The 12,202-nt window shown below is 59.3% G+C and overlaps 1 protein-coding gene across 1 annotated transcript; it reads left to right on the top strand.

The window, feature by feature from the left end:
• Nucleotides 1-1,427: 1,427 nt before the first annotated feature.
• On the top strand, nucleotides 1,428-10,956 carry ALX3 (ALX homeobox 3; the record flags this gene model as incomplete). Its single annotated transcript, XM_079697128.1, has 4 exons — nucleotides 1,428-1,704; nucleotides 6,920-7,236; nucleotides 10,106-10,234; nucleotides 10,648-10,956. 4 exons carry the CDS (start codon nucleotides 1,428-1,430, stop codon nucleotides 10,954-10,956), a joined length of 1,032 nt encoding a protein of 343 aa, XP_079553254.1.
• Between the last annotated feature and the right edge of the window lie 1,246 nt (nucleotides 10,957-12,202).

Raw genomic sequence — 12,202 nt, 5'->3', positions numbered from 1 at the left:
TGTGAGATGCAAGGCTTCTGGTTCCTGTTTGGCCTTGATTTACAGCCCAACTCTGGCTGAGGACAGCCAAGAAACCCCCTCTAAGCCCCCAGCGGAAGAGGGAGGTGTTCACACCAGGGCCCTTGGATTCCTTTAAAAATTGAGAATTCAAATGAAATACAAATGATGTTTGACTCCCCACCCCTCTTGCTAGCCTCTGGAGGCGTTGAAAATAAAAATCGGTGTAACCAGACCTAGGGACTCCTCAATCCACTGAAGTAAGCAGGGTCCTAGGGCCCTTGGGTATTTCTTCCCAGATCTTAGGTAGGGCGGAGGTTGTTTCACTTTTTGGAAATTCTAAGCTACTGCTTTAGTCCTCTGCTTCCTTTTGGCTAGGGAGACCCAACTCTTAGGAGATGGAGTTCCTACCTAGGCCTCCTTCCAAAGTGGCAGGTCTGGGGCAGCAGAGCCCCAAGGTCTAAGCTTCAGACAGCCTCTCTCCAGTGGTTCCCCAGGCATTTCCAGATCATTTGCCCACTAAAAGGCATTCACTCCCTGCCTGCTGTTCAAACACAAAACCCTCTAGGTATTCCTCCACCTGCTCCTAAGGTAACCTCTGCTGGACTCTGTTCAGTCCTGAGCTGCCTCTGGGAGCCCCCCTGTCTGCTGTGGCCCTGCCTCTGCTTCTGAAACCCACTATGAATATACAGAAAGACTATGAGGATTGACTCTGTCCAACCTCCACAGTCAGATGAGGACACTAAGTGGCTAGTTCAAGGCTCCACAGCTAAGTAATGATCGTGCCCAGCTCCCAGCCCCCATTGCCAGATAAGAGCTGTTTCCACACAACACTCCCAATGACTCCTCTCCCCGAAACAAGAGATCTCTAACGGAGGTGTTTTTGCTGGAGGCAAGTTTTTCCAACTCCCAGTAAAGAGAGTTAGATAAAGTCCCAGCCCAGCCCCTACCTGTTGCCTGGCCATTATCCCAGGCTAATGTCAGGAGACCAGGCCTAAAAGTATTTGTTGTGGGTGGAGGTGGTATCTACCCCCGAACTGCCTCACCCCTCCAGGGTCAAGAGCCTCCTGGCCAGATATCAGGGCTCTAAACAAGGGACTCACCAAGATGGGCAGACAAAAGGGACCCTGCCCTCGAGAGGGGGTGGTTTCCTCCCCCTCTCCAACTGCTTCTGATACCGCGACTGGAGTGAATCAGGGGGCTCCCGGGCTCCGAGGGGTTAACCCGCGCGGGGCCGCACGTGACGTGGATGATTCCAGCATTAAGTCAGAGTGCGGCCCCCTCCCCTGTCCCCCGCCCCCCGCGGCGCGCACCGCTCCCGGGGGCTCCGCGCCCCCGCGCCCAGGTCCCTCCCCCTTGGCGGGCGCTCACAGGCCGCGCGGGCAGCGCGAGCCCCGGAGCCCCCGGCGGCCTGTGCGCCCCGAGCCGGCATGGACCCGGAGAGCTGCGCGCCTTTCGGCGTGGGGCCCGGGCCTCGCCCCTACGCGGCCGCCGGGGATGAGCCTCCGGGCCCCCAGGGAACTCCGGCCGCCGCGCCTCACCTGCATCCCGCGCCACCCCGCGGCCCGCGGCTGACCCGCTTTCCGGCCTGCGGGCCCCTGGAGCCCTACCTCCCGGAGCCGGCCAAGCCGCCCGCCAAGTACCTGCAGGACCTCGGCCCCAGCCCGGCGCTCAACGGCGGCCACTTCTACGAGGGCCCCGCGGAAGGTAAAGCGCGGCGCGGGGCGTAGCGCGCAGCCCCTACCAGCTCTCCGTCTTCCATCCCCGGGCCCGCAGGGGCCTCCCCGCTTCCCTCTCCCGCTCGCCTATTCTTAACTTTTTACCTCTCTCGCCCTTCGCCACGGCTCCCTCTGAAGCCGGACCGGCGCTGGTCCCGGCCGGGCGAAAGCCAGCGCAGTGCGGGAGGCAGAGCCACGCGTGCCTCTGGTGGCGGGAATGGGAGGCGGGAGGTCGAGAGAGGGTGGAGTGTCGACGGCCCGGGGCCCACTCGGGCCCGAAGGCGGCCGGAACCGGGAAAGAGAGATCGTGCTTGGCCAGAGTTGGGCTGGAACTGACACCGACCCAGAAGCCCGGACCGGGCCCAGGGCCCGGGCGCCACACTTAACTCTTGGCCCCCATGCGGGGAGAGAAGCGCGGCTTTTGTGTCTGGCGCCCGCTGAGGGCCCTGGGGCTGGCCCCGACCTACAGTGGCCAAGCCGGGACTCAGCCGAGGGCTGCGGCCTGGCCTCCCCGGGAAAGGCGCTGCTGCCTGCGCCTTAGGCGCTCGGCGCAGTGGCCGCGGCTAGTGCCGCAGTGCCGGGGCCGTTCTCAATACGGAATAACTGTGTTCTTATTTCCCAGACTAACCTGGCCTCCCCGTCGTTATGCACGGCGATGGCCGCCCTTCTCGCAGTCTTGGCTTCCTCGCACTGGATCGTCACCGCGGGGCCGTCGGGAGCGGGCCTAACCCCTGGGTGCCTCCGGCTCCTGGGCCGGTGCCCTATTCACTAAGGCCAGTTGGACCGCGCCGTCTCCCAAGAACGCGCCTGAACTCCGGGGCCTGGCGGGCGGGTTCGCAACCCCGCCGCCGCCCGCTGCACCGGCTGACCTGTGGAAATGTCGGTGCCCGCGCCCGCCTCATCTTTGCTGCCACATCCCGCAGCTTAGGCCCAGGGCTGGATCCTCCGAGATCGGCTGCAACCCGCCTCCGCCCCGCTGGCGCCTCGCGGGCCTCCTCGGAGAGGCCAGGCAGCTCGGGCCTTCGCCCAGTCGGGGCGGTGGGAATGTGTAGGGGAGGGCTGGGAGGTGTGTGGGGGTCAGCGGAGGAAGTGAGCGAGTCCGCGGAGCTTCGTGTCTGTGCCCTTTGAAAGAGGCTCTCCTGATAAAAACCACAGTTGGGACTTAATGAGAAGCAGTTGGCCTGGCTCCTCTGATCCCAGACAGACGGCGGCGGCCGCGCAGCGCCGTGAGCACCGCCGGGGACAGGTACCCGGCCTGGCTTGGTGCGCCGCGTCCGGCAGGACCCACCCTGCAGGTCCGAGTCCCTGCTGGGCGCGACGGATCCCGCACGGACCGCCAGGATCGCGACCGGCCCCGGCCCCGGCGCCGAGCAAACTACGGAGAGCGCTGGAGCAGAAAGAGCGGCGAGGAGGAATCTAGCGACGGCGAGGGTGTTCACAACGAAATGCGTGGAAAGAAAACCAAAAAGTGTAAACAACCACCAAAAAGAGGGAAAAGGAAATTGGACAAAACAACAGACGAGAGAGGAAAGAAGGAGAGCTAAGGGCGGTCGGCGAACTGGGCAGAACGGAAAGGAATAAATGAACGAATGAAAAAAAGAAAGCAAGGGGAGGATCGAACGAAGCGGGTAAATGGAGAAGGAGGGAACGGAGGAAGAGAGAAGCAGCACACAATACGAAAGAAAAAAAAGGACATCCTAAAAGAGTAGAAAATAGCAAAATGGGAACAAGTGGGAGAAGGAAATTAACGATTCCAGTTGAGCAGAGGACAGACCAAACGAAAAGGAGGCGCGGCGGGTGCGAGCCGAGACTGGGTAGAGACCCCGGCCGCCCCTGGATTCCTCAGTGCCCTGGCCTCCCCAGTGCCCTGGCCTGAACTCGGCAGGCGGGCGGGTGGCCTGCGTCCCTGTGGCAGAGCTGGGCTGCTAGGGAGGGACAGCCCCGGGAACTGGGGCCGCGCGGTCTGCTTGGTGGGAAATGTTGGTCAAAGGGGTAGCCCGCTTAATTTCTTGGCTTTTAAAATAAGGAGCTCCGAGCGTTTCCAGTTCAGACCAGTGAGCGCGCAGCTGCGCCCATCTGCTGCGCGATCCTTGCGAGGCCGGGCAATTGCGCGCTCGAGAGCCTGGAAAGGCGCTCCCCTCCAGCCCTTGGCCGCCCTGTGCGGAGAGCGCCCAGCCCTGGTCTGCACCGCGGTCGCGTCCTGGCGGCGCCAGCCATCTTCGCGCCCTCAGCTAGTGGCTGCTCAGAGGGACGGAGAAGTGACTGGCTGTTCCTTCCTGCTCTGCCGGGGTCTGTCCCCTAGCTTGGCTTCTTGATCTCGGAACGCGCCCGCCGCCGCCGCTGAGGCCCTGAGCCGGATAACCAGGCTGACCTCGGTCTCCGGGCCGGCCGCGGACTTCGAGAAGAGTCCTCAGCCGTTGGCCCCGGCTGAGGCCTCTAGGGCAAGGCTGGGAACCTCGAGGGAGAGCACCAAGGCCCCACTGGGGGTTTACAAACGGCGTGTAGGTGCACACCAGCTTCGGATATTCAGCCGGAGCAGCGGAAGCCCAGGCTTCAGAGAGCTCTGCCGGTCGCTTGGGAAAGGGCGCGCGCGGAGCAAGGCTGCCGCGAAAGCTGAAAGCCGGATGGCTGGTCCTGCGGCGTCGATGGACGCCATCCATGGGGCCAGTGGGGCTCCCGGTAGGCAGCCCGAGCCGTGCGGCTCCCGAGCTGCCAAGGCTTCGAGGCAGCCGCTAGTAGGGGCTCTGGCAGCCCCCCGCGTGGGGGAGTGCCCGGGGTGTGAGAGCCGAGTCAGGGACAGAGCTCTGCTGGTGCTCCTCCTGACTCTTGTCTTTCAGGCCCAACAGACTGCTGCTGTGGTTCTGCGGTTGTGCAGGCCACGGACACCCCAGTGCTGAGCTCCAAGGCTTCCTACCTCCAACAGGAGCACTACCCTCTTAATCACCCAGTGTGCCCACCAGGTGCAAGTGACTCCTGTACAGAGCCCGTGCACATCTTAAACATGCAACGGGCTTACAGTGCACCTTTCCCCTGATAAGCTTAGATTCAAACTGCTGGCTTCTATTCCTGCTCTGCCTTTCTTTGATCGCTGCCCTTCATTTAGCCCACCTCCATCTCTTTTCTCTTCTGGGCCTTGCTCCTCAGGAGGCTGCTTGGTGTTCTATGAGGCATGCCCCTGTCTCCAAAGTGGGGGATTGCTGCCCTTACACTGGAGTCCTCCAGGCGGATGGAGGTTCCAGGACAATGGCAATGAAAAGGGAAGAAGTTCTGTGGTCCTCTGAGAGGGCTGCAGAATGGGCAGTCCTGGGAGGCCACGTCCCAGGAGGCCAGCAGAGGCCGGCAGGCTTGGCTCTTTTTTTGGATAGCTATTCTGAGACGGCCTGCTGCATTTTCATCCTTTACCCTGGTAGCTGGGTGGTTTAAGGTCAAGAAGACAAGTCCCAGACCTCCAGGTCTGATCACTTCCAATCTGGGCAGATCCTATTGAGACAGTCACTGAGGGCCCAAGAGGCAGATGAGCAAGCCCCAGAGCTTTGGGGAGCCCTCTGCAGTGACATCAGTGCTCCTCTGACCCCGTCCCTGAGCCACCCTCACCCTTTTCTGCCTGGCGTCCAGCTGTCCCTCCCTCTGAATCCAAGATACCGAGACCCCTCCCTCTCAGGCCTGCTGTGTGTACAGTTCCCCCACCCAGTCTCCCTGGTCTTCCTGACCATTTAAAATTATTTGGTTCAACTTCCATTGAGTCCTCCTTCCTCAGGTCCTACCAGGTGGAACTACCCCAGAACCAAAATGTGTTGCCCAGGAATAGAAGTCAGGGACTGAAGCATTTTCCCCACCTATGCTCCACCTGAATTATGAAAGAAGCCTGGTGTCTGGGCTGTCACTATGCACTGGCCTGAGGGCAGGCCCTACCTGACTCTCCCCGGCCTCCAGGACACACTCATGAAGCGTAGCTTATTTCACGGCCTGGGTGGTCCTGGGAGGTCACCCACCACCTTCCAGCTGGGGGGGACCTTGCCCAACTTGTCCTCCACAGGCAGACAGGGACTCGTCAGACCCAGAACCCCAGAGCCCATCTCTCCAGTTCTATCCCCACCCCGCCCCCCACCCCCCAAGCTGTGATCCCAACACTAAGTCCTGGGAAAGAAACTGCCTCTTGGTGCCAGCTCACTGGGCCTCCTGGGGGCCAGGCCCCCACTGGGGATGGGCCTGGGGCCAGGGAAGAGGCTGTGTGAATCAGTGGGGCATCTTTGTGGCGCTGCTTCTGCCATCCCAGAGGACTGTTAAGAAGAGATTTCATGGCGACGCTGCTGGGGGTCCTTGCCAGAGGGAGAGGGCGGGGTGATCAGGGTGACCTATTTTTCACCATGCCCCAGTCGTGGTAGAGCTCCATCAAGTTTCCTGAGTGAGGGCTAGCACGTCAGGGTGGGGCTGCTTGTTACTCGTGGGCAATGGGGGAGCCGTCAGAAACCCCTGGGGGGGGAGGGGCGGACGATGACAAGAATGATGGGCTATGGAACTGTGCCCCGTTTCCACTGTCCCCTACCTCTCCTTTTCCGATCATAGCCTGTCTCCTATCTCCTGCTCTCTAATGCTGGAGCTTAAGTCCTTGCCCAAACATCAGTATTTTCAGAGGAATTTGACAATCCTTCTTGAAGCTTCTTTGCCCCATCTTGCCTTTCATACCCCAGGGCAGGGGGATTTGACATTGTCCTGAGACTTGGGGTTCAGACAGTAAGGCCCAGCGAGATCAGCCAAAGGTGGTCTGAGCATCCCTGTCCCTATCCAGTCCTGGAGCAGAGGCATGGGCATGGGAGCCAAGGCCTGCAGAGTCAGGGTCAAGGAGGCCACCCCCTCTTCCCGCCCCTGTGCTAGGCCCTGCCATGGCGTCCATCCTGGCACCTCCACACCCTGTGGGACGTGCCACCACAGAATACTTCCCCAAAATGAACCCCCCTCTGTCCCCAGCAGATCCACCCAGACCACAGAGCACATGGCTCCCCAGGGCCCCCTCCCCAGCTGGAGGCTCAGCAGGCAGGCCTCTGAATGCCAGGCTCCCTTGAAGGGTGGCTGCCAGGAGGACGGGAGGAAAAAGGAAGGGGGAGGCGGGGACTGAAGCGTCAACGTTCTTCCCCCTCCCTCTATTCCACCCACAAAACCCCCCGGTTCGGTTTCCATCCTCCTTTTTGTGTTTTCCATTGCAGCTGAGGAGAAGGCCTCCAAAGCTGCCAGCTTCCCCCAGCTGCCCTTGGACTGCCGAGGGGGCCCCCGAGACGGGCCCTCTAACTTGCCAGGCTCCCCAGGCCCCTGCCTGGCCAGCCTGCGTGTCCCTCTGTCCCCGGGACTCCCTGACTCCATGGAGTTGGCCAAGAACAAGAGCAAGAAGCGCCGTAACCGCACGACCTTCAGCACGTTCCAGCTGGAGGAGCTGGAGAAAGTCTTCCAGAAAACCCACTACCCTGATGTGTATGCCCGGGAGCAGCTGGCTCTGCGCACGGACCTCACCGAGGCCCGGGTACAGGTGAGGGCACCCCGGCCACAGGGCTCTCTGGCTGCCTCAACCATCCAGACCATAAGCCGGGCCACGGAGGGGCTGGGAGAGGTGGACGCTGGCACCACACAGAGTCGGCCTGCCTCCGTCGGCCCTCCTGGGCTCCCCTCCACACCCTGCTCTGCTGCAGCCACAGGCTTGCGGCCCAAGTTGAGGCTCCTGCATGGGATGGGGGTGACAGGCTCCTGGAGTCAAAAGACCTGTATGGGAGTCCTAACTCTGCCACTTCTAGCTGACCAGGTGACTTGGGGCATGTCACTGAGTCTCTGTCTTGGTTTCCCAATTTAAGAAAAGGGAATGATAGTACTACCTACATAAGGAGTATCTTTGAGGATCACAGATGTGTGCATTTTGGAAGACGTGAAATGCTAAAACACGAATCAGGGCTTCTCCCAAGGTAGCTGCCCAGAGTGGGGAGGGTCCCTGCCGGGGGTCTCAGGATCGGTGCTGCTTAAAGCCATCCTGAACCAGTGACCTCAGTCCTGACAACTCCCAGACTGTGGTTGGGAGAGCCTGTCCGGGAGCCCCTGCCCACAACAAACTCTTCCCCAACAGAAATCAGGCCCCGGGGCGGGATGGGGCTGTTGCCAGCTTCACTAGGGTGGGGCCCAGCCTGTGTGGATGGGGTGGGAGGATGGAGGAATGCTGGGAAAGGAGGAAGGGAAGGGGATCCATGTCTAAGGATGCTGGAAGTGAGCAAGAACATGAAGGTGGCAGACAGGAGGTGGGGATGGAAAAGGAGGCTTCAGTAAGAGTCTGGCCCAAGAGGAAGATGGTCACTGCTGCCTTGCTCTGAACCTGCTTGATATGCAGCAGGCTCCCTGATGCCAAATAAGAGACACCGGGAGAAGGGTTGGGTTTGGGCCTCTTGGGAAAGGTGAGGAGGTGACCTCTAAGCAGAGGACAGTCCCTCTCCCGGCAGAGGAGACTCAGTAGGGGCAGAGCTCACGCTTATCACAATCTGGGTGGGGCCCCTCCAGAGGCTCCGAGGGCACTGGGGCAGGGACCAGCTCTGGCAGAATATGGGAACCAGCAGTCAGTCTATAAAGAGGCCAGCTGCGGCCTAGCAGAGAAGGCCCTACAGCTGGATTCAACATAGGATCAGAGGGAGTTGGGCTGTTTCCCCTTCTCTGCTGGGTCTTCCTGCTTCCACGTTCCTACCAGGTGGAACCCAAAACAGACTTCCAGAACTGTTCCCCAGGGCTCCTCAGGGCCTGGGGCCATCAGGGTAAGAGGCCCAGCATTCAAGGTAACCCCAGACCACATAAGCCGTAGAAGTCCAAATGTCACCTATCCAGACACCCCAGCAGGCCTTAGTGGGTGTGGGGGGACCCTGAATAGCTGCCCTGGTGCAACCGCTTTGGGGAAGCGGAGCACACTTCCCCCACTGCTCTTCTAGGCCTTTTCAACCCTAAAAGCATGGAGGCGTGGCCACAAGGCCCCCCAGACCTAGTCTAGAAGCTTCCGTGAAGCCCAAGAGTAGGGATGCTTGGCAGACGCATGACACCACCCATAGACCTCACCCTGTTGGGAGGAATAAGGGGACCACACACGGGACAGTGCAGGGGGCAGGTTCAGAGGGAGGAGGGGAGAGCGGGTGGTGACAGGGAAGAATTCCCAGAGAAGTGATCAGCAACTCCAGGCTCTTTCATCTCCTGCAGGGAAGGGAGAGTAGGGAAAGGAGAGCCAGTTGCGGGTCCTTCCTCAGCCTTGCCCCAGGCCTGCTCTGGGACCCTGCCTGCATGAGAGGCGGTGTGGGGAGTGAGGGACTCAGGTAGGGTTACTTTTACACACTCGCAGCTTCTTTTGTTGTGGCTCCCAGCTAAATCCCTGGAAAGCAGGAGGATTTTTTGGGTTTGGTTTGGTTTTGATATTGCCAATGTCTAGCCTAGAGCCTGACACATAAAAGTTTATTAAATGATAGAAATATACAATACATGCACCAATACACATAGGGCACATACCAGATGACAAACGCACCCCAGATATGTGCACAGCACACAGGTATGCCACCCCACCCGCGAAGAGCTCACAAATGAATGGGAAAGGCGGATTCCAAAACAGATAATGGTAGTGGGATGTGGTAAGTATAATGAGAGCAACGCTGGCGTATTTAGGAAGTCCAGTGGAGGATGCCCAGCTCAGATGTATGTGTGTGGAGGGGATGGGTAGCGCAGGCAGGGAAAACGTGGGCAAAGGCAGGAGGAGTAAGAGAGCAGAGTGTTTTAAAGGTGAGCTGGGGTGAGAGGCAGCTAAGAAGAATTGAGAAGAACTGAGTGTTGTTGCCTGACAGGAGATGAGGCTGTGGGGAGGGGCAGGGGTCAGTGCCAAGGGGCCTTGTGAAGGAGCTGGGCTCTAGGCCGAGGTCTCCAGGGAACCACTGAGAGTTTAAGCAGAAGCAGGACCCAAACAGAAATATCTTTACGATTTCTCAGATGCGGTAAGGTGGGAACACTGGGAAAGAGATGAGGCAGGGGGGCTAGACACCCAACATATGTGTACTGGTCCAGGCCCTCTGAGGCCACGGACCCCAACGATACCCTTACCAGACATAGCCAGGCTGGAGAACCAGAGAGTGACTCAGCCCGGGGAGCGGGGGAGGGCCTATGGGGCCAATAAACCCGCTCTGGGCTTGGGCCTCTCTTAGGCCCCATCCCAGCTCCCTCGCTGGCCCTGAGGATGATGTGAATTTATAAGTTCCTGCAACTCAAGATCCTCCAGCCTGGAGCCAGCTCCCCACCACCCCACAGGAGGATGCAACCATCAACTCTCTCCCTGGTGGGCTCCACGCCTCAGGGCTGCTTTATTACCCCCTCAACCTCTCCCAACCTGCCCCCAGGTCTGGTTTCAGAACCGCAGAGCCAAGTGGCGGAAGCGTGAGCGTTATGGGAAGATCCAGGAGGGGCGGAACCCCTTCACGTCTGCCTATGACATCTCCATGCTGCCCCGAACCGACAGCCATCCCCAGGTGAGACCCCTCCCCACCCAGACTTGGGGCCTGGCAATTTCGTGGGGAAGCCAGCAAGAGTGTGAACTGTGGCCCCAGGGAGACCTGGAGCAGCATTAGGGCTCCAAGTGATTGTAGGTAAATCACTTCTTCCTCTGCAAAATGGGCTCTTACCAGTCTCATGAATGATGTATGCAGAGCAGTTGGTACGAAGGAATCACTAGAGGAAATCTCATTTTGAGATGTAATGGCAGGGGCCTTCTGAGATGCCACTGCAAGTGCTGGGGGGCAGGAGGGAGCAGATTCTAGACCTGGACCAAGTGGAGTTTTCTTGTAAAGTTTCTGGAGCCGTAAGGGCAAAGAGAGAGTCCCTAGGTAAGGAGGCCCCCCAGGCTCCTGATTCATGGGCTTTCTTTTTCTCTCTCTCTTTTCAGCTGCAGAACTCCCTGTGGCCCAGTCCAGGGTCTGGGAGCCCCAGGGGGCCCTGCCTCATGTCTCCAGAGGGCATCCCCTCGCCATGCATGTCTCCATACTCCCACTCTCATGGGAATGTGGCTGGCTTCATGGGGGTACCAGCCTCTCCTGGAGCCCACCCTGGCATCTACTCCATCCATGGCTTTTCCCCTGCCCTAGGGGGCCCCAGCTTTGAGCCCTCCCCGGATGGCGACTATAAGTCTCCAAGCCTCATCTCACTCAGGGTGAAGTCCAAGGAGCCACCCAGCCTGCTGAACTGGACCACATGATCTGTCACGTGGACATGCAGACTGAGCTGCCCAACCCCGTTTCTGTTTCCAGCTGCTCCCACCCCACCCAGGCCTGGATGCCAGAGAGGACACACCTCTGCCTCCAAGGCCCAGATGGTTCCTGGAGGCCCTGGCAGAGCAGCTGGGACCCTCAGGCTTCCGCAGGGAACAAGCTACAGAATCTTTTCTGTTAGAATAAGGTGAGGCTGCCCAGGAGAAAAGGGGCTTCAAAGCAGGTAGGACTCTTCCTACCACACACTGGGTCCCCTCCCCCAAACCCTGGGCCAGACGGAAAAAGATACTGCCCTGCTTCCTTCAGACTTTGTCTGAGTTTAACTGTCATCCCTCCAGCTGAAACAACTTAACTGGCACTTCATTCAGGGAATGCAGGAAAATGGGAGGACGAAACAGGTTGAACTGGGCGGCGCTCCCTGCCTCTTAGGGGAAACCAGTCTTGTATGACAACCTAGGGCCGGCCTCACTTCCCCCTCCCACCACAAGGGGGCGTGCACCCAGCGTCTGGCGCTGACAAGGGCCTGTAAACTGGAGGTCAGTGTAAAAGGTACCCCTTCTCCCCTGCTCAGTCATCTCTACTATTGACCTGCAACATGTGCCCCCTCCTGCAACATGCTATGGAGTCCTCTTCCCCCTCCAAGGGGCAGAAATTCACCAGAAACCACCAAATATTTGGATTCTCTTCCATGAGATCAGGCCAGAGCAATGCCATAGAAACCTTAGGCTCCCTTGGTTTACTCATTGGCTGTTGGTAACAATAAAACAGATTTCCACAGACTCAACCCCTGAGATTCCAAACCCCACTTCTGTAAAGGTACTTTTGTAAAAAAATGTGCTGCCCAGCATAATAATAAAGGTGGCAGTATTTTTTATACCAGGTGATTGTGTATCCTCAGGGTTTGGCACTTGGTTGCTCTAAGGCTGGTCTGTGCCCGGGGTCCAAGCAGGGATCCTAGAGGCTAGGGGAAGATGGGCCTGCGGCCAGCCCTCAATGTGTGCCATGCCTGGCTCTGTCACCTGCTCGGGGTCCCTGTGGCTTCGGCTGGTACAAGGAGGAAGGGGGAAAAGCCCGGCTCTAGGGTTGCTGGGCTCATCTGGAAGGGAAAATTTGGCATGGGGAGGGGAGAGAGCTCTGAAATAAGCTTGTGGCTGAACGGACACTGGAGTGGAGATGGAACGGAAGTCCAGGGAACCCACCGAGGGTTCTGAGCTCCCCTAGGCTGGGACCCCA

Source organism: Hyperoodon ampullatus, assembly GCF_949752795.1.
Source record: "Hyperoodon ampullatus genome assembly, chromosome: 2".
In the NCBI taxonomy this organism is placed as follows: domain Eukaryota; kingdom Metazoa; phylum Chordata; class Mammalia; order Artiodactyla; family Ziphiidae; genus Hyperoodon; species Hyperoodon ampullatus.
The sequence above is the reverse complement of the archived record's forward strand: the minus strand, read 5'-3'. Positions and strand labels throughout refer to the sequence as shown.